At 36.5% G+C, this 17,977-nt stretch overlaps 1 protein-coding gene across 2 annotated transcripts in view; it reads right to left on the reverse strand.

The window, feature by feature from the left end:
* STRIT1 (small transmembrane regulator of ion transport 1) overlaps positions 1 to 17,977 on the reverse strand; it is a 66,220-nt gene that overhangs the window by 27,474 nt on the left and 20,769 nt on the right. Inside the window, exons 1-3 of one of the 2 annotated variants that reach the window (XM_047876507.1) lie at positions 3,201 to 3,297; positions 1,355 to 1,450; positions 1,179 to 1,255 (exon numbers count right to left, since the gene is read on the reverse strand). In XM_047876507.1, coding sequence (XP_047732463.1) covers positions 1,359 to 1,450; positions 3,201 to 3,249 — 141 coding nt within the window. In that variant the 5' untranslated portion in view covers positions 3,250 to 3,297 and the 3' untranslated portion in view covers positions 1,179 to 1,255; positions 1,355 to 1,358. Of the gene's footprint in view, positions 1 to 1,178; positions 1,256 to 1,354; positions 1,451 to 3,200; positions 3,298 to 3,984; positions 4,181 to 17,977 lie in introns of those variants that run through there. The other variant, XM_047876508.1, reaches the window with a different exon arrangement.

Genomic DNA, 17,977 nt, shown 5'->3' on the forward strand with positions numbered 1-17,977 from the left:
GTCCTCAAAACAATCCCATGAGAATATTATTATCCTTCTTTTATAGTTGAGAAAACTGAGGTTAGAGAGATTAATTAACTATTCAAAGGACTCCCAAGTTAGGATAAAGCAATCTGACTTCCAAAATTTTTGTTCTTTTTTACTGCGCTAAGCTTTCTTTGTTCTCTGAGAAAATGATCAGGTTGGATGTGGAAACATAGAAAAATAGAAAAATTCATTTCTATTCCTCCTTTAAAACGTTACCTTCTGTTTTAAAGTGCTGGAGAAAAGAATATTGAGCCCTTGAATAAGAATGTGCATATTGATACAGCCCCCTCCATTTTATAGAAAGGTAGAATATATAATTCTGTACCTGGCTTTTTTCACTCAACACTTTGACCTGGGGATGACATCACATCAGTATATAGAGACTCCCTTCATTCGTTTTCACAGACGTCCAAGTAACACATTATGTGGCTAGAACTCAGTTTATTTAGTCAGCCCCCTGTTAATGGACCCTTGGCTTGTTTCCAGGTTTTTGCTATAACAAATTATGCCTTAATGAATAGGCCTGTGCAGATGCCATTTTGCACTTTTACCAGTGTGCATCTGTGGGAAATGCAATATTCTTAGAAAAGGAATGGCTGAGTCAGAAGTTAAATACATATTTAATTCTGATAGATATTGACTGTCAAACACCTCTAAAAATTCTGTACCATTTTTAATTTCTAAAGGCAGTATATGAGAGTGTTTTATTCCCCACATATATAAAGTCAAACATCTTTGTTTTGTCCCAGCTACGAGGTGAGCGATGGTTCTCCAGTGCGGTTTTAATTACACTTCTTTTATCATGAGCAAGAGGGGAAGGGGAAGTTTATATTTACAGCTTATTTTCTGTGAACAACGATCTCTATTCATCTCTAGCTCATTTTTTCTATAGGGTTTTTTTTTGGTGGGCACCCCCCCAAAATTTTTAATGTAATTTATCAAACTTTTCCCTATTGGTTATGCATTTTTAGTCAAAGTTTGGAACATTTTTCCTATTCCCAGGTTATAGAGAAATTCATCCATAATTTCTTACAGTTCTTATTTGTAGTTGGAATTTTTAAAAGGTCCTAAAAAGATTCATATGTACACCAAAGTAACAGTTTACAAATCCAAGGTTAGAAAGTGATGTCAAACATTGCAGTTTATTTACATGAGAAATGTTTAATAATCTGTCATGTTCATGTTTTTCTTAATTCTTCTAAATGAAGTCAATCTGAAGTCTTCTTGCCTGTATGATAAAATGTTCCATTAGTAAAACAGAAAAGATTATTCCTGGAGTAACGTATGGTCTTTATGAATAAACATATTCAATTATTGAAAACTTTACCTTTCTAAGAGAAGACAACATAAACCATTATGATGCAGCCCACAATCCAGCCAATCAAGAGAAGAATAGGGACCAGAAGGTGTGATAGTGTAGATTCTGGTTAAAAATAAAGAAAAGAAAACAGAGTAGGTAGGTCATTTTGGCATCATATCTTCTGAAGATAGAGAGTTTATTTGAGAGAATAAATGGAATTTGATAATATCAAGAGGAAAAAAAAATACACTCTTCAGTCACTCTCAGACATGATTATTATCTTCTGTTTTACAAAGGGTACATGAGACTCAGCTGGGTATTTAAAAGGAAAGACCTGTGTTCAAATGATAGGCTTTCCTTATACAGTTATGCGACCTTCGGCAACTCTGAGCTTGAACTTCCCTATTTGTAGAGATAATGAAACTTGTGATATCTACCTCCCTGAGTTGTTGAAATGATACTGTGCATGTGCAAGAGCTTTGCAAACTCTAACCTTCCTGTGTGTGTGTGCCTAGGGTACACAGAACACATCCCTGCATTTGTTCAAGAACACAGAGAGCAGCTGTTTACATAGAAACCATCGAAAATGACTTTTGAGGCAATTCCTCCTAAACTAAATAATCATAATATAGGGAAAGTTATTGAAAATTGTTGTTAGCCTTCATAGCTGACTTTAATCCTAAGTATCATAGGAAAATAAAAGCATTATACCTTATACAATCATTCTCAACTAGAGAAAAGAGATTCTATTTTCTTAACATATTCAATAGAGCAACCAACACTGATCCAACACACATAAAAGACATTTAGAACAATGATTACTCCTGTGTCTATTTTGAACTCTAATCTGAAGAAAGCAATTTATAAAATTATCATTTTTTAAATATTCATTGTACATGCACACCACACAAAAAGATTCAAAAAGAGCACAAAAAGACATCATATAGAATTAATGTCCACACATTAAGGACTCAGATATATTCTTAACTGAAAAGCACAATTAGGTTTTGTACCACCAGCTAACAAAGAGAACGCATATTCTTAGCAATTGTGTGCCTGTTACCATTTCTATCATTTTAAAATGTGAAGGTTTTTTTTAAGTACTATTAAAATCATCAGGAAAAGAAACACTTCTAAAATTAGGAGCTCCTCTAATAAAAGCAAACTTTGTGCAGTTAAAGTGAATTTTAATAGTTTAAATCTATCTTTCCAGGAATGTTGGCATGTCTTTTAACTCTCACAAATTCAACGGGTTTTCCTTGCTTCTCCATCTCGCTTTGACCTTGAACAAAGCATTAACCACTCATGGAAAAACCTTTCTCTTTACCTGCCTGTGGTATTGCTTTAAGTATAAAGCGAACATTTTGATATGCCCTTTACTCTCATTTGGATGAAAGCCTTTTTATGAATTAAGGTGCCATTACAGTGGGAGTACATAGCAGTAATTTTTTTGAACTGTTCATATATGCGATTTCACTTTTTTCCCAGTTTCAAAGAACTTAAAAATTAATACGAATATTCTAATTGAGCATTTATAAATATCTTTACAAGCATATTTTTGTACGATTCTAAAATTTACATATAATAAAGCCCTAAAAGTATATATCTCATTATTTACTACTGATTGTAAAACAGTACAGTTGACTGCATTTCAACACTCAGAGTATGCCTGCATTTGTGTTCTTTTAACATGAATATTTTAAGTTTTACCATAATCTGTAGCATTGTTTTGAAATAGGAATATATAGGAACACAATATACTTTGCATAGGTCACTTATGGCACAAACAAGCACAAAACTTCTTTTTAAATATGAAGAGTGATTTCAAAATGCTTCTCTCTGTCCAATTCTGAGCATGCCCAAGAGGTTATACCTGGAAGTATCCTTAAGGGCACTGTGCTCTGAAACAAGACTGTCTGCATTCAGAATCTGCTGTCACCACTTTCTATGATCACAGGCAAGTGGCTATACTCGGCTATGCCTCAGTTTCCTTATCTGTAAAATGGAAATGAAGACAATACTGCCTATCTCATGAGATCATTGTCCAGATTAAGAGCAAACAGTGTAGTGTAAAAGAGCATTTCTTGGATACAATATATATTCAGCCCCTTCTGTCATAGTAGAGTCAATCATTTTTCTTAAATATACCACACATTTTAAAACCAGAAAATAAGAAATTCAGATCTGAAGCATATCAGAAATGACTAAGTCCATTTTATTTATTTTCACTTTAGAGGCAGAAAACAGGCCCAGAGAGCTAGCGGAGCTTCCCTAAACTCACATGGCTGATCTGTGGACAGCCATGAATTGAGGACAGAATCAAATGTCCTCAATTCTGGTCCAGCACACCACAATACCTCGAATCTTGTATAACACTCGAGAATAACTGACTCCCACCTCTTTCAAAACAAGCATGAACAAATTAAGCTCTTCTGTTTGTTTGATCCTTTGAAACTACATGTAACGTACAGACATAATCCATAAATTGTACATTGAATGGCTTTTTTCGTAGCCATGCTAACATATATGATTAATGCCCATTTAGCAGAGATACCACATTGTTAAGAAACTGAGAAATACTAAATACTGGGGAACATAAAATAAACCAGGGACCTTGGGCCTGTCTTACCAAGAGGGTCTGATGCCTTAAATCTTACCTTTTTCAGCCATTCTTCCTGTTGCTGGGTGGGTTGGTCAGGGCCACACTCACCTCTTCGTTGTTGTCACACACCGTCTCTTTGAACTTTAAATAGATATCTGAAGAGTGTGGCAGCTGCCTCTCTCCTGACTGCCAATTGTCTGCAGAGTGATGTAAGGTGTTGGAGAACAGATCTCCCCTGGCTCTTCTTTATCCTATTATCATGGAGGAAGCAACGGGCTACATAAGCTAAACAATTAAAGAAGTTGAGCTATCCTAACCCAGAGATGGGCAGATTTTTAATTCACCCAATGCCTTCAGGCAACATGGAGAAAATGTTTAGGAAAGGGGGCGTACAGAGGAAAAACGGCATTGCAATTAGACAAGTTCTATCAAGGAGAGAGGGTAATCTACTGGGGGAAAAACACTTTGGAGTCGGAAAGACCTGGCTTCAAATTCCAACTCTGCTATTTCTGTAATGAAGGCCAAGTTGCTTAACCTGAGTATCAGCCTCTTGAATTTTAAAATGAGAATAGTGATACCTTTCCACAGTAGAGGGGTCATAAAGAGGAGATGAAAAAGCTATGTGGAAATACAGACATTTATTACATTACAGGATGCAAAAGATAAAGTAAATTAAGTGGTGCCCCTCACTGTGAACCATTCTAAAAACAGAACATTTTAATATAAATGTACTAGAAACTAAAACAACGAAAGGCTGGGGTATTGCCTAGAATTTTCAGAGAGCAGTCATAAGCTTGTTTTTATTAGCAATGTATAAAAATAGGACATCCCATTTTTCAAAGTCCAACCTGGTTTATGCAATATGACCTAGACTGTGCTCTAGATTCTCACTGGAATAACTTTAATTTTCAGGTCTGGATGGAAAAGTTTTGCAAAATGACCCTGTGACCAACTTCTCAAAAAGTCCACCACGAGATTAAGGGTGTCCTTCTTGAAAAGACAAGAGTTGCCTGACCAAGTCTACCTCCACAGAGCTCCGAGAGGGAGTTGTCCCTGCAAATGACCACATCTCATCACTCACCAGAATCCACCCATGGTTCTCCATCTCCCAGAAAATAAAAATCTGAATTCCTCACTGAGTACCTGAAAAGCCTCATCTTCCTACTTTCCCACTTGCAGTGACGCCTCAGCCACAGTGAATCCTTTGTGATATATGAATTCGGGATGAATTGATTTTTTACCTCAAGTCATATGCCTATAATTAGACTGTGCAGCCAACAATGTGGTAAGTTTATTACATGATTATGCAATATGTTTATGTTATATCATTCAAGCACAGTTGTCATCTCTCTCTTTCTCTATATACAATTTAAATATATTTTTAAAAATGCCTGGGTATACCAGACAGAAGAGAGACTTGTAATATCTATGTAACAAAATCCCCGGTAAAGTCCATTTTTTTTTAATACTAAATAATGATATATTGATAAAAGGTTAATTGAGGCAAGATAAACAGAATGAAAAAGTGATTAATCTCACTTAAATACTGATTTTTTAAACTAAATAGATTCAAATGAATACCCTATCTTAAAACCAAAAAAAAAAAAAAAGATATTAAAAAGAAACAGTGACATACCATCCAAAAAACAAATATACATATATACTAGTATAAAACAATTTGCCTAAAGTGGTTAAAAACAGAATGTATAAAAACATTTCTACATTAAAATTACCTTAAGCTTTCTTTTTTGATATAAAATTGACTATTATTAACATTGCTACCAATTTGAATTTTGAGGAGGAATTACTTTATAACTCATCATTTATTTTTGTTTTCTACAGAAAATGGGGGGGGGGGGGGGGGGAACTAATTCAATGAACATGAATTGCCCAGATCTCAGAAAAGAGTTCAGTCTAGAATCTCATTTCTTTGGTATCCCATCAGTAACTTTTAAAAAATAATTATAATGTTTATTCAGGAAAAATGTTTTATTCACTAATAGACTGAATTCACTTTGAACTCAAAATGCAAGGGCCTCTTTTGACAATTTTCTAATCTTCCTCTTAGGGCATACCATTTAGGAATGTTTTACATTTCTACTTTGCATAAAAATTTCTTCATGAGTTCTCAAATCCCTTATTATCAAAGTGACATTAGATTCTTCCAGGGCACTTAAGGTAAAAAAAGTCAAATATTTGGCTCTTTATTCAAGATAAATCATAATTCTTCATTTTTCTAATTTTTTCTAACCATTAGTGTCTGGAATTATAGTAGATAAATCTTCACATGATAGATTAAATGGACAAATTCCTCTTAAGACCTTAGCTTACCCAAACGGATTCAAAAAGAAAGAAAATTTGAATACACTTATAACAAGTAAAGCAATTGAAGTTATAATAAAAAAAAAATGTTTCACAAAGAAAAGCCCTGAGGGGTGCCACGGTGGCTCAGTTGGTTAAGCATGGTTAAGCATCAGACTTCAGCTCAGGTCAGGATCTCGCAGCTTGTGAGTTCCAGCCCCAAGTCAGGCTCTGTGTTGACAGCTCACAGCCTGGAACCTGCTTCAGATTTTGTCTCCCTGTCTCTCTGCCCCTCCTCCACTCACACTCTGTCTCTCTCTCTCCCCCTCTCAAAAATAAACATTTAAAAAATAATTAAAAAAAAAAAAAAGCCCTGGAACAGGTATCTTCGCTGGTGAATTCTTCCAAACATTTAGAGTTAACACCAATACCTCAAAAACTATAGAAGAGGAGGGAAGACTTCCCAACTCATTCTACAAGGCCAGTATTACTCCAATACCCAAACCAAAGATATTATAAGAAAAAAACTACAGACCAATCTCTCTAATGAATATAGGTGAAAAATTCTCAACAATAAACTGACAGACCAAATCCAGCAACATACAACATCCTGAATTACATCCCAGGACTAAGTGGGATTTAACCCAGGAATGCAAAGTCAGCACCACATTCAAATACCAATTCATGTAATACACCATATTAATAAAATTTTTTTAAAAGCCCAAAAAACAAAACAAAACAAAAACACATGATCATCTCACTAAATGCAGAAAAGCATTTGACAGACTCCAACCAACCAATTGGTGATAAAAGCGAACTTCCCCAACCTCATAAAGGGAATCTACAAAAACTCACAGCTAGCATCATATTTAATGGCAAAAGACTGGATGCCCCCCCCCACCAATCTCATGAATAAAACAAGAATGTGTACGCTTATACTTTGATTCAATACTGTACTGGAGGTTGTAGCCAGGAGAATTAAGCAAGAAGATGAGATAAAAAGTCATCCAAATTAGAAAAGAAGAATTAAGCTATCTTCATTTGCATATAACATGATCTCATATACCAATAAATCCTTAAGAGCCCCTTCTGCACACAAAAAAACTCTCTTATTTTTTTAAATTTTTAAATATTTACGTATTTTTGAGAGAGAGAGAGCATGAGCAGGGGAGGGGCAGAGAGAGACACACACACAGAACCAGAAGCAGACTCCAGGCTCTGAGCTGTCAGCACAGAGCCCTATGTGGGGCTTGAAGTTGTGAACCGTGAGATCATGACCTGAGCTGAAGTCAGATGCTTAACCAACTGAGCCACCCCAGCTCAAAAAACCCACCCCCCAAAAAACTCTTTTAGAAGTAATAATCAAATTCAGCAAGATTGTAAAATATAAGATCAACATGCAAAAGTCAACTGTATTTCTACACAATAGCAATGAACAGTTTGAAAATTAAATTAAAAAATAACATTACAATAGCATCAAAAAGAATAAAATACTTAAGAATAAAGAATAAATTTAATCAAAGATGTATAAGCCTTGTAACTAAAGACTAACAAACCCTTGCTGAAGGAAATTAAAGAAAATCTAAATAAATAGAAAGGCATTCTGTGTTCACAAATTGAAACAATATTGTTAAAGATGGCAGTACCACTCAAAACAATCTACAGGGTGACTGTATTCCTATCAAAATACCAATGGTCTTTTTTACAGAAATGGAAAATCTAATCTTAGAATTCATATGGAATTACAAAGGACCCTGAATAATCAAAACAGTCTTAAAGAGGAAATACAAGGGACTCACACTTACTGAATTGAAAATGTACTATAAAGCTACAGTAATCAATAATGTGTGGTACAGGCATAAGGAGAGACATACAGGTGAATAGAATAGAATTGAACATCCAGAAATAAATCCACTCACTAGTGGTTAATTGATTTTCAACTGAGGTGCCAAGACAGTATATTAGGGAAAGAATAGTCTTTTCAACAAATGGTGCTGGGACAACTAGTCTTCTACATACAAAAGAATGAAAGTGAACTCCTACCTCATACCATATACAAAAATTAAGCCAAAATGAACCAAAGACCTAAATGTAAGAGCTAAAACTATAAAATTAGAAGAAATCATAGGGGTAAACAGGCAACAGTTTCTTAGATAAAGAAACATACATAAAGTACAAGCAATCAAAAAAAAAAAAACCAGATAAATTGGCCTCATCAAAATTTAAAACTTTTGTATATCAAAGAATACCACTGAGAAAGAAAAAAGATAATCTATGGAATGGGAAAAAATATTTGCAAATCATATATCTGACAATGGTTTAATATCCAGAATATATTTAAAAAAGTCTTATAACTCAACAAGAGACAACCCAGTTTAAAAAGGGCAAAGCATTCAAATAGATTTTTATCCAAAGGAAATGTATAAGTAGTCAATAAGCATATGAAAATACACTCAAATCATTAGTCATTAGAGAAATGTAAATCAAAACCACAATAAGATACCACTTCACCCCCACCAAAATGGCTAAAATAAAAAGTTGCACAATAACAAGGGTTGACAAAGATGTAGAGAAATTAGACCCCTCATACAATGCTGGTAGGAATGCAAAATGGTTCAGCCACTCTAAAAAACAGTTTTGTAATTCCACAAAATGTTAGATATAGAACTACCTTATGACCTAGCAATTCCATTCTTAGGTGTATACCCAAAAGAATTGAAAACAAGTATACAAAAACTATATACAGAAGTTCAGGGCAGCATTATTCATAAGGCTCAAAAAGTAGAAACAAACCAAATATCTATAAACTGATGAACAGATAAGCTAAATGTGGTATAGCCACACAGGGTAATAGTCAACCATTAAAACATGTTTTGGTACATCCTACAGCATGGTTGAACATTGAAAATATCATGGTATGTAAAAATGTCATATTGTATTGTATGATTCTGTCTATATGAAATGTCCACAATAGGAGAAACCATAGAGACAGAAAGTAGATTGATGGTTGCTCTGGACTGGGGGAGATGGGAATGGGGAGTGATGGCTAAAGGCTATTGAGTTTTCTTGGGGAGTGATGAAAATGTTCTGGAATTAGATAACAGTACTGGTTGCACAACTTTGTGAATATACTCAAACCACAGAATTGTACACTTTATTTTTCTTAGTGTTTATTTTTGACAGTGAGAGAGACAGAGCACAAGCGTGGGAGGGGCAGAGAAAGAGGGAGACACAGAATCCAAAGCAGGCTCCAGGCTCTGAGCTGTCAGCACAGAGCTTGATGCAGGGCTCAAACCCATGGACCGCAAGATCATGACCTGAGCCAAAGTTGGGAGCCACACAGGTGCCCTTGAATTGTATACTTTAAAAGAGTGAATTTTATGGTATGTGAATTATACCTCAATTTTTTAACAAGTTCAAATTAGTTCTTGAAACAAAAAAGTTTTAGAAAAGAACCCCAGACCTCGAAGGCAAAAAATGAGGGAGAGGTAAAACAGCATTGGGAGAAAGGACAACAAGGAGTTAGTGTGACTCCAGCAGGGTGAGCAAGGGGGATGGCAGTAAGGGAAGAGTCCAGGTAGTAAGGAGGCTTTATCAGCTATTGTTAGAATTTTGTTTTTTCCCCTCTGAGTGAAACAGGGAGCCAACAGAAAGTTTTGAAGAGAGAGATTACATGATCAGACCTATAGTTCTGAAGTCTCATTTGTGGCTGTTTGATTGAGACCAAAGGTAGAAGCAGACTTGTTAGTGACTATTGTAATGATACAGATAAGAAATGGTGGAGACTTGGACCAGGGTGGTGGTCAATTCTCATCAAGAAAGGTGACTATTAATGAGGGCAGAAAGTAGTGTGGCACATTTACAAAGGTGTGACTAATATGGTTCTGATAGGTTGGGTGGGACTTTCCCATATTATGAATTTTTGTTGACCAAGTTGCTGTGTCAAGCAAATTGCAATAGAATGTATTGAACAATATTTATCCAATCTGAGGTGTCCAAAATATGAAATGTACTGAGATTAATGAGTAAGAGGCAACAAAGGATTACAAACTACCTGATCCTCTTCCCTGGGACTCCTTACATGTCATAGAAAAGAAAGAGTGGCTCAAAGCAGCAGGGACTATGATAGTGAAGGAGGAGGGACTCAGGATCAAGTTTGAACACCATCTCTGGCAATCGCTGTGTGAACTTAAACAAGTCATGTGTACTCTTGAGTCTATTTCTTCATTTGGAAAATGAGAGAAATAGCATACAAGGTTGTTGCAGAATTAGAGATAAATGGGTATTATGTGCTCAGCGCTAGCCTAACACGTAGTAGATTCCCAATACATGATATTTATTATAATTATCATAAGCAGAGATCAAGATGAATGAGAAGCAACATGTACAAAGAACTAGATGTTCCCTGATACATGTAGCCACAGTCATTCCTGAGGGTTGTCTTAGATTATCTCTTCATCCTCAGGCCGCATAAGGCAGGTTGTAGGAGTCCATTTTTCAACTCCCACTCACTTCCCAATGTACTTCTGATTTAGCTTCTGCCTGCATTTTTCTATTAAAACAGCTTGTTCCTAAGATCATGAACATCTATTATCACATAAATTCCATGTGGCCAAAGTCCATAGAAATTTTTCAGTCCTGATCTTACTTACTGATGACCTCTTAGTGTCACTTGGTTACTTTATTCTTCTTGAAATTCTTTCTTGGCTTCTGTGGCATCAGATTCTTCTGACTTTTCCCATTTTTAACTGTTCATTCTTAGTCTTGTATGTTTATCATCATCCACCCAAACATTAAAGATTTGTTCCTTGGTAAATATATCAGAACAGAGGTTTCGGGATACAAGATGATTATTTGGAGAGAGCCAGTAAGTGAAATCACAAAGTCATGTGCATTTACAAGGCCCTGAGAGTTCCTTTCAGGGTCAGCTTCTTGGTATGCAACCTGTACCGTCATTTAGGACTCTGTGCTAAAAAGGCCCCCATGCTTGGCTTAATGCTCTGATGTCAGTGTCTTGAAATTCTTAATAATTTATCTTTGCTCTTGGGTTTCATCAGAGTTGATGGAGAAATGGAGCATGTGCACAAGCAGAAGGATATTCAGGAGACTGTGTATGCGTGATGTATTGATCCAGCCACAGCTCGAGTATGCGCAGGCCCAGGCTCTAAGTCCTGTAACAGCATCCACATAGCAGTGGACACTGCGGGCAGGCCAGAGCCTCAGACAGTGCAGAGCTGCGGGGAGCAGAGTTGTGGGGCCGGGCTGGGACCTGGGCAGAATGGAGCCCATGACAGCAGCAGGCATGCATGGAAAAGTGAAGTGACTTTTCCAATTTCACAGTCAGCCTCCTTACTTCCAACCTCTCACCTTCCTGCTGCTTTCCTGGTATCCATGACCTCTTTGGTGACATGACATGTTCAGTGATTTTACATGATTCATGACATGATGTGTTCAGTGATTATATATGAGAATCCTTTATTAGCCTACTGTAAAGTATAAAGGAATTTAAGGAAGAAGGCTGATAGATACCCAAAGGTCAGCATCTATGTATCCATTTCCTATTCTAAGACATTTTTCCCTAAACTTCAAGCCGTTGCCACCAGTACCCCCACCTTGCAAAACAGTATATGAAATATGGTTTCAGTCTGAATCTATTTCTTGAATGTTTTCATATAAAGACAGAGGTAAATATAAAGTGTTTTTTTCAGTGTCATTCTTAATATAGTACTCCTGTTCTTGGAGTCCGTAGCCTGAGCAATCTCTACTAACACAGACACAAAAGGTGCTATTACTTTAGATTGATGTTTATTGGCTGGGTTGGATGGTTTCATCACCCAGAGAATCTATGTGTTTCAAAGATGCATTGGCTATCAAAGGGAATTATCTGCACAGATCTGAGAGATTCCAATAGTCTTTAAAAAAAAAAAAACTCATTACTGAGTCATGACAACAGGTTGAATACATGGACGGTAGAGTCACAGTGTCAGGAGTTTGAATCTCTGCTCTACTACTATGCTATTTGTGAGACCTGGAACGGGTTACTGCCAGAAAAATTCTTCATACTTGGAAATAAGGCAGACAGATGGAGGCAGATTCTTTCAGTATCACATAGGGACAAAGGTCATTCAAGGATTGTCAAGACCCGTACTGTGTTCACCTCATTTTTACTATTGATTAAAGTTCCCATACTTAGGGAATTTACTTGATAACTTGTACATTTCTGTCCAGTAGAGATTCAAGTAATTTATACCCAATGGAGTAGATAACCCCAAATCTCAATGGCCTGCTGGACATTAACCAGTTCTATATCTAGTTCATCAATCTCATCCTAGCATTTCTTTGTTATGTTGATGATAAATACACTCTTAATGCTCTTTGAACTGATCATAACATCTTTTTCCCTCCTTAATTATGAATTCAATAAAATATTTGATACAGGTCCTTTTTATATTTGTCTGAGAGTTCTGATTTTATCTTTTTGAAAATTATGCTTTAACTTGACTTTACTCTCTTGGCCTTAGTTTTCTTGATCTGTAAAACAGAGATAAGACCAATTTATAGGATTATCATGAAAGTTAAGAGGCAAAGGTATATAAGGCACTTTGCACAGTCTGGAGCTTTGAAGGTGAGTTTGTGAAGAGAGTACAAAGCAGCTGGAATTGGGGATGTGGTCCAGTTCATCACTGAACACTTTAACACCCACATTTTACATTCTTGCCTGAAATGATTTTCTGCTTCTATAATCACATTCTTAAAAACCTTATTTGCTGACCCTTTGCTAATTATACACTTTATACCTCATGGAAATAATGTCCAGTGGGAACTATGTGTGGGAGCTGGGTGACCTTCATCACTGAAAGCTTTCCAGTGCTTGTTTCCAATAGTGCTCAGGCAGGTGTAGGGTTTTAAAGGCCCACGATATTGTCAATCAAATAAATTTAAACCAAAAGACAAACAAGTTTTTTCTCAGAGACCATGCATTAGCATTTCTGTATTTTCAAGTGGTAGTTTTTCAGAACAAAAAAGGGGACATGAAAGCTGATATTTTCAATGAAGGATATGCTGAGGAAACCTATTCAGTTGTAAACATATTCTGTAAACTGTTTAACACTTTCCCCTCCCTAAGAACTCTCCCTAAGAACTCTCAAAACTATGGAATCAAGTTTCTGATATTTACCATTTATTTATTTTTATTAAAAAATTTTTTTTAACATTTATTCATTTTCAAGAGAGAGAGACAGAGTGTGAGTGATGGAGGGGCAGAAAGAGAGAGGGTGACACAGAGTCCGAAGCAGGCTCCAGGCTGCCAGCACAGAACCCAATGTAGGGCTCGAACCCATGGACCCTGAGATCATGACCTGAGCCAAAGTCAGATGTTCAACCAACTGAGCCACCCAGGTGCCCCCTGATATTTCCCTTTTACTACCCAAAGGTATACACCTATCCCACCCTCAGACCCTAAACAAAAGGAACCCCAAATTTACCCATCAGAGCCAAAGGGTATTTTTACGGTTGAAGAAGTGTGGCTAGTTCTCTCCACATGGTGGCAAAATTACTCCTGCTGGGGGCTGGGCTGTGTACAAAACAGAAAAATGCTCTTCTCCCAACACCCATTCCACACAATCTTTGAGAACTATAAATATAGGGTTGAGCAGCACAAAACCACAGAAGACAAATAGTTAAATAACTGTACTTTATGAACTACTCAGAACTCCTGGACAAACTGTTCTCAATCCTAAGGCTTTAAGCTATAAGAGAGCAGCTTAACACAAAACTCAAAGGAGTGAATAATCACCATGCTTGAAGGACAGAGCCATCCTTGGCCTGCACATTTGCTCTGGTCCAGTGACTACATTTTTCTCTCGGCTCTTTGAACATGTGCTGTCCCAGAGGACCTGTGCTCCCCTTGCTGGCCAACATGCCTCCCAATGGGGAAGCCCTCATGGAGGCTTCACACAGCCTCACAAGTCAGAACCCCCAGGAACACTACAGAATCTATGAGAGTCACCCCAGGAGTAATTCTGTTCCCTAGACCTAGCCCTTCCCACCAGCATTCTGGTTCCTAAAACTATTATAATAGGAGACAAAATCTTTCATTCTATAAAGTTATAACCACTTTCATCTTTACTGTATTCTAAATCTCTATACATTTAAACCTATTTTCCAACACTTTATCGTGACATTTTCAAGCACATTTCAAGCAATGTTGAGATAGTTTTACATAATTACAAAATTTCCCATCTATGTGTACAAAATTTCATCAATCCATCTGATTTTTTGACTTTCTGATTTTTTTCAAAATAAACTGCAGATAGCAGCACTCTTCCCTTTGAATAGTTTAGTATGCATGTCATTGGACAAGAGTCCAATACATTTTAATATTTTTTTCAAAATAAACTATATACAGTGAAATGTATAAATCTTAACTGTACATTAACTGAATTTGACAAATGCATGTACCTCTGTAACCTAAACTCTTTTTTTTTCATTTAAATCCAAATTAGTTTACATATAGTATAATAATGATTTCAGGAATAGAATTTAGTGATTTGTCACTTACCTATAGCTCCCTTGCTCTCCCTAATGCCCATCCCCCTTTTAGCCCATCCCCCTTACCCAACACCCCACCAGCAACCATCAGTTTGTTCTCTGTACTTAAGAGTCTTTTATTGTAATCTAAACTCTTATTAGGATAGAGACCTGAATCTATTTCTTGACCTACTAGCTTTTATTAGTGACCTGTGTATTCACATGCAAGTAACAATCTGTTTTAAATATCTTAGCTTTGAAATATATTTTAAAATCTGCATGTCTCATCCCCCTTTGTTGCTCTTATTTTCAGAACTATTTTTGCTATTCTGACAGATTTAATTTTTCTCTTGAATTTTCAAACCACTTAGTTCCCACAAAAAAAGAAAACAAAATAAAAATTAAAAACTCCTTATCTTTAATTAACCTGCATTAAGTTTAGGATTAACGTGGGGATGTGTGAAACTTCGTAATATTCCATGTACCCTTCCAAGAACACGAAATGCTTTTCTATTCAGTGAAGACTTCTTTTATGTGTTAGAATTCTTTTCATAAAATTCTTGCACATTTCTTCTTGAGTTTATTTATGGGTTGTTTTTCTAAATGTGTTTTTTCCATTATACTTTTTTATATGAATTTTGTATACAAACAACTTTCCAAATTTGCTTATGATCGACAATAATTTTCAGTTGATTTTCTTAGGTTTTGATATATAAATCATTATCTACAAACAATAATTTACCTTCTCTTTTCCAATTTCTATATCTCCTTCCCCCTCTCTGCCCCCCCACATTTATAGTTGCATCAATTAGAGCCAAGCTGTCATTAGACAGGCATTAGTGTTTTGAACAACTTTTATGTATCTCTTTCACAGTAAATGGCCTCTGAATATGGAAAATGGCCTTCCTCTTTAGGGGGAGGGGATGGTCTTAGCAATTTACCTTTCCCTAAAAACTATTCCACTTCACTCCAATATTGAGTTGATCAAGAGTCAATTACTTCCATTTCCTCAGTATCCATGGTCATTTCCCCATCTCCTTTATTATTTTGTATAATTATGCTTTTCTCTTTTTCACTAGTTTTTCAAAGAGTCAACTCTTGAATTTATTTTTCAGGCTTATCATTTTCCTGTTTTATATTCATTAATTTTTGCTTTTAAATTTCTGAGTTACTTCCTTCAACTTTTCTTGGGTTTATCTCCTTGTCTTTTATCTAATTTTTAAAATGTGATGCTTACTTCATTAATTTTTGTTCATCTATAAAAACATTTAAGGTTGTATATTTTTCCTCTGAGCACAGTTTTAGCTGTATCATGGGTTCTGATATGTCATGTTTTAATTAATAATGTTTTCTAGATATTCTGACATATTACTTTTGATTTTCTCTTTGACAAAGGAATTGTTTGAGAGAATTTTTAAATTTCTAAGTGGTATTTTGCTTTTAAAATGAATCATGGAGGGGCCCCTGGGTGGCTCAGTTGGTTGAGCATCCAGACTCTTGATTTTGGCTCAGGTCATGATTCCAGAGTCATGGGATCCAGCCCTGCCTTGGTCTCTACGCTGAGCATGGAGCCTGCTTAAGATTCTCTCCCTCTCTCTTTGTCTCTGTCCCCTCCCCTACGTGCTCACTCTCTCTCTGAATTAAAAAATTAAATAGGGATGCCTGGGTGGCTCAGTCGGTTGAACATCCAACTTCAGCTTAGGTCATGATCTCACGGATTGTGTCCCACGTCTAGCTCTGTGCTGACAGCTCAGAGCCTGGAGTCTGCTTCAGATTCTGTGTCTCCCTCTCTCTGTCCTTCCCCCACTCCTACTCTGTCTCTCTCGATCTCTCAAAAATGAATAAACGTTTAAAAAATGTTTTTAAATAAAAAATAAATCATGGAGTAACACTTTTTATAGGACAAAAATTTTAATATACGATACTAAGTATTTATGCATCTGTTCAGGGAGTGTTGTTTCCTATAAGTGCTAGCTTTGTATTTGTGACCCAAATACACTGACGTATTTATTCCTTAATTATCCTCTTTTATTATAGGAAATCAAGTCTCAGAGAGATTAAGCAATTTGTCAAACACCACATAGATCTTGGAATCAAAATAATAGAGCAGGATGCCTGCCACGGCCAACACAATCCTACCTCCCCAGACTGCATCACTAGAACCATATGAGGAAACAAAACACAAATTACTTACCATCTAGAGCAAATACATGCCCAACACACCACCATAAACATGCAGTCACTGAGGATGTCATGGATGCCCATTGAGAAATGCAGATAAGTAATTGCACATTTCCTACAAGTACAAGGCTTTTAGAGATTTCACATGTTGGGAGTGCTCCAGGACAGTGATTCTGCTTTTGGAGTTCTTTCCAATTTTAAGGTATTCCTCAAAGAGGTTCATTTCCTTGTTTCACTCTCACCACCAGGAATCCTTTTTCATACCCAACCTAATTACTTCATGCTGAGGGTTAGCTCTCTCTTCGGGATTCTTCAGAGATGGAGAACAGCTGGTCCCTATTCTCTGCATAATAACTCCTTGTAAACTTGAGGGAGGCCTTCCATAGTCATTGTCTCTGGGATAAATAATCCTAATCTCTAAATCCTCCATTTTTGCAAAAATATTTTCTAAAAATGTGGTTATTTTCATGCCAGGGAAGGACAATGTTTATGCAGCCCACATAAGGTCGTTGTGTTGACCATTCATGAGCTACTGCATGGTGAGGTGGTGAAGGTCATTGCAACATGGTTGTTTTCGGGTGTCTCCAAGTCTGTTCAGGCCTCCTGTGGCCTTTTAACCTAGGTCATAAGCTTCAAAGCATTTGGCATCCATCTCCCACACTTAAGGTGCTGAGGAAAATCAAAGCCGTCTGGGTGGCTCAGTCGGTTGAGCGTCTGCCTTTGGCTCAGGTCATGATCTCACAGTCTGAGTTCCATCCCCATGTCGGGCTCTGTGCTGACAGCTCAGAGCCTGCAGCCTGCTTCAGATTCTGTGTCTTTCTCTCTCTCTTTGCCCCTCCCCTGTTTGTGTGCTCACTCACTCTGTCTCTCTCTCAAAATAAATAAACATTTTTAAAAATTAAAAGTGCTGAGGAAAATCAAAACTGCACATGATGATGAAAGAAGATATGAGAAAAGCATGTAGACAGCAGAAAAATATGAGGTTTGTGGTGATTTGTGTGAAGCGCATTTATTCTTAGTTTTAAAAAGCAGGAAAA

This window comes from Prionailurus viverrinus, chromosome C2, assembly GCF_022837055.1.
Source record: "Prionailurus viverrinus isolate Anna chromosome C2, UM_Priviv_1.0, whole genome shotgun sequence".
Taxonomy (NCBI): Eukaryota; Metazoa; Chordata; class Mammalia; order Carnivora; family Felidae; genus Prionailurus; species Prionailurus viverrinus.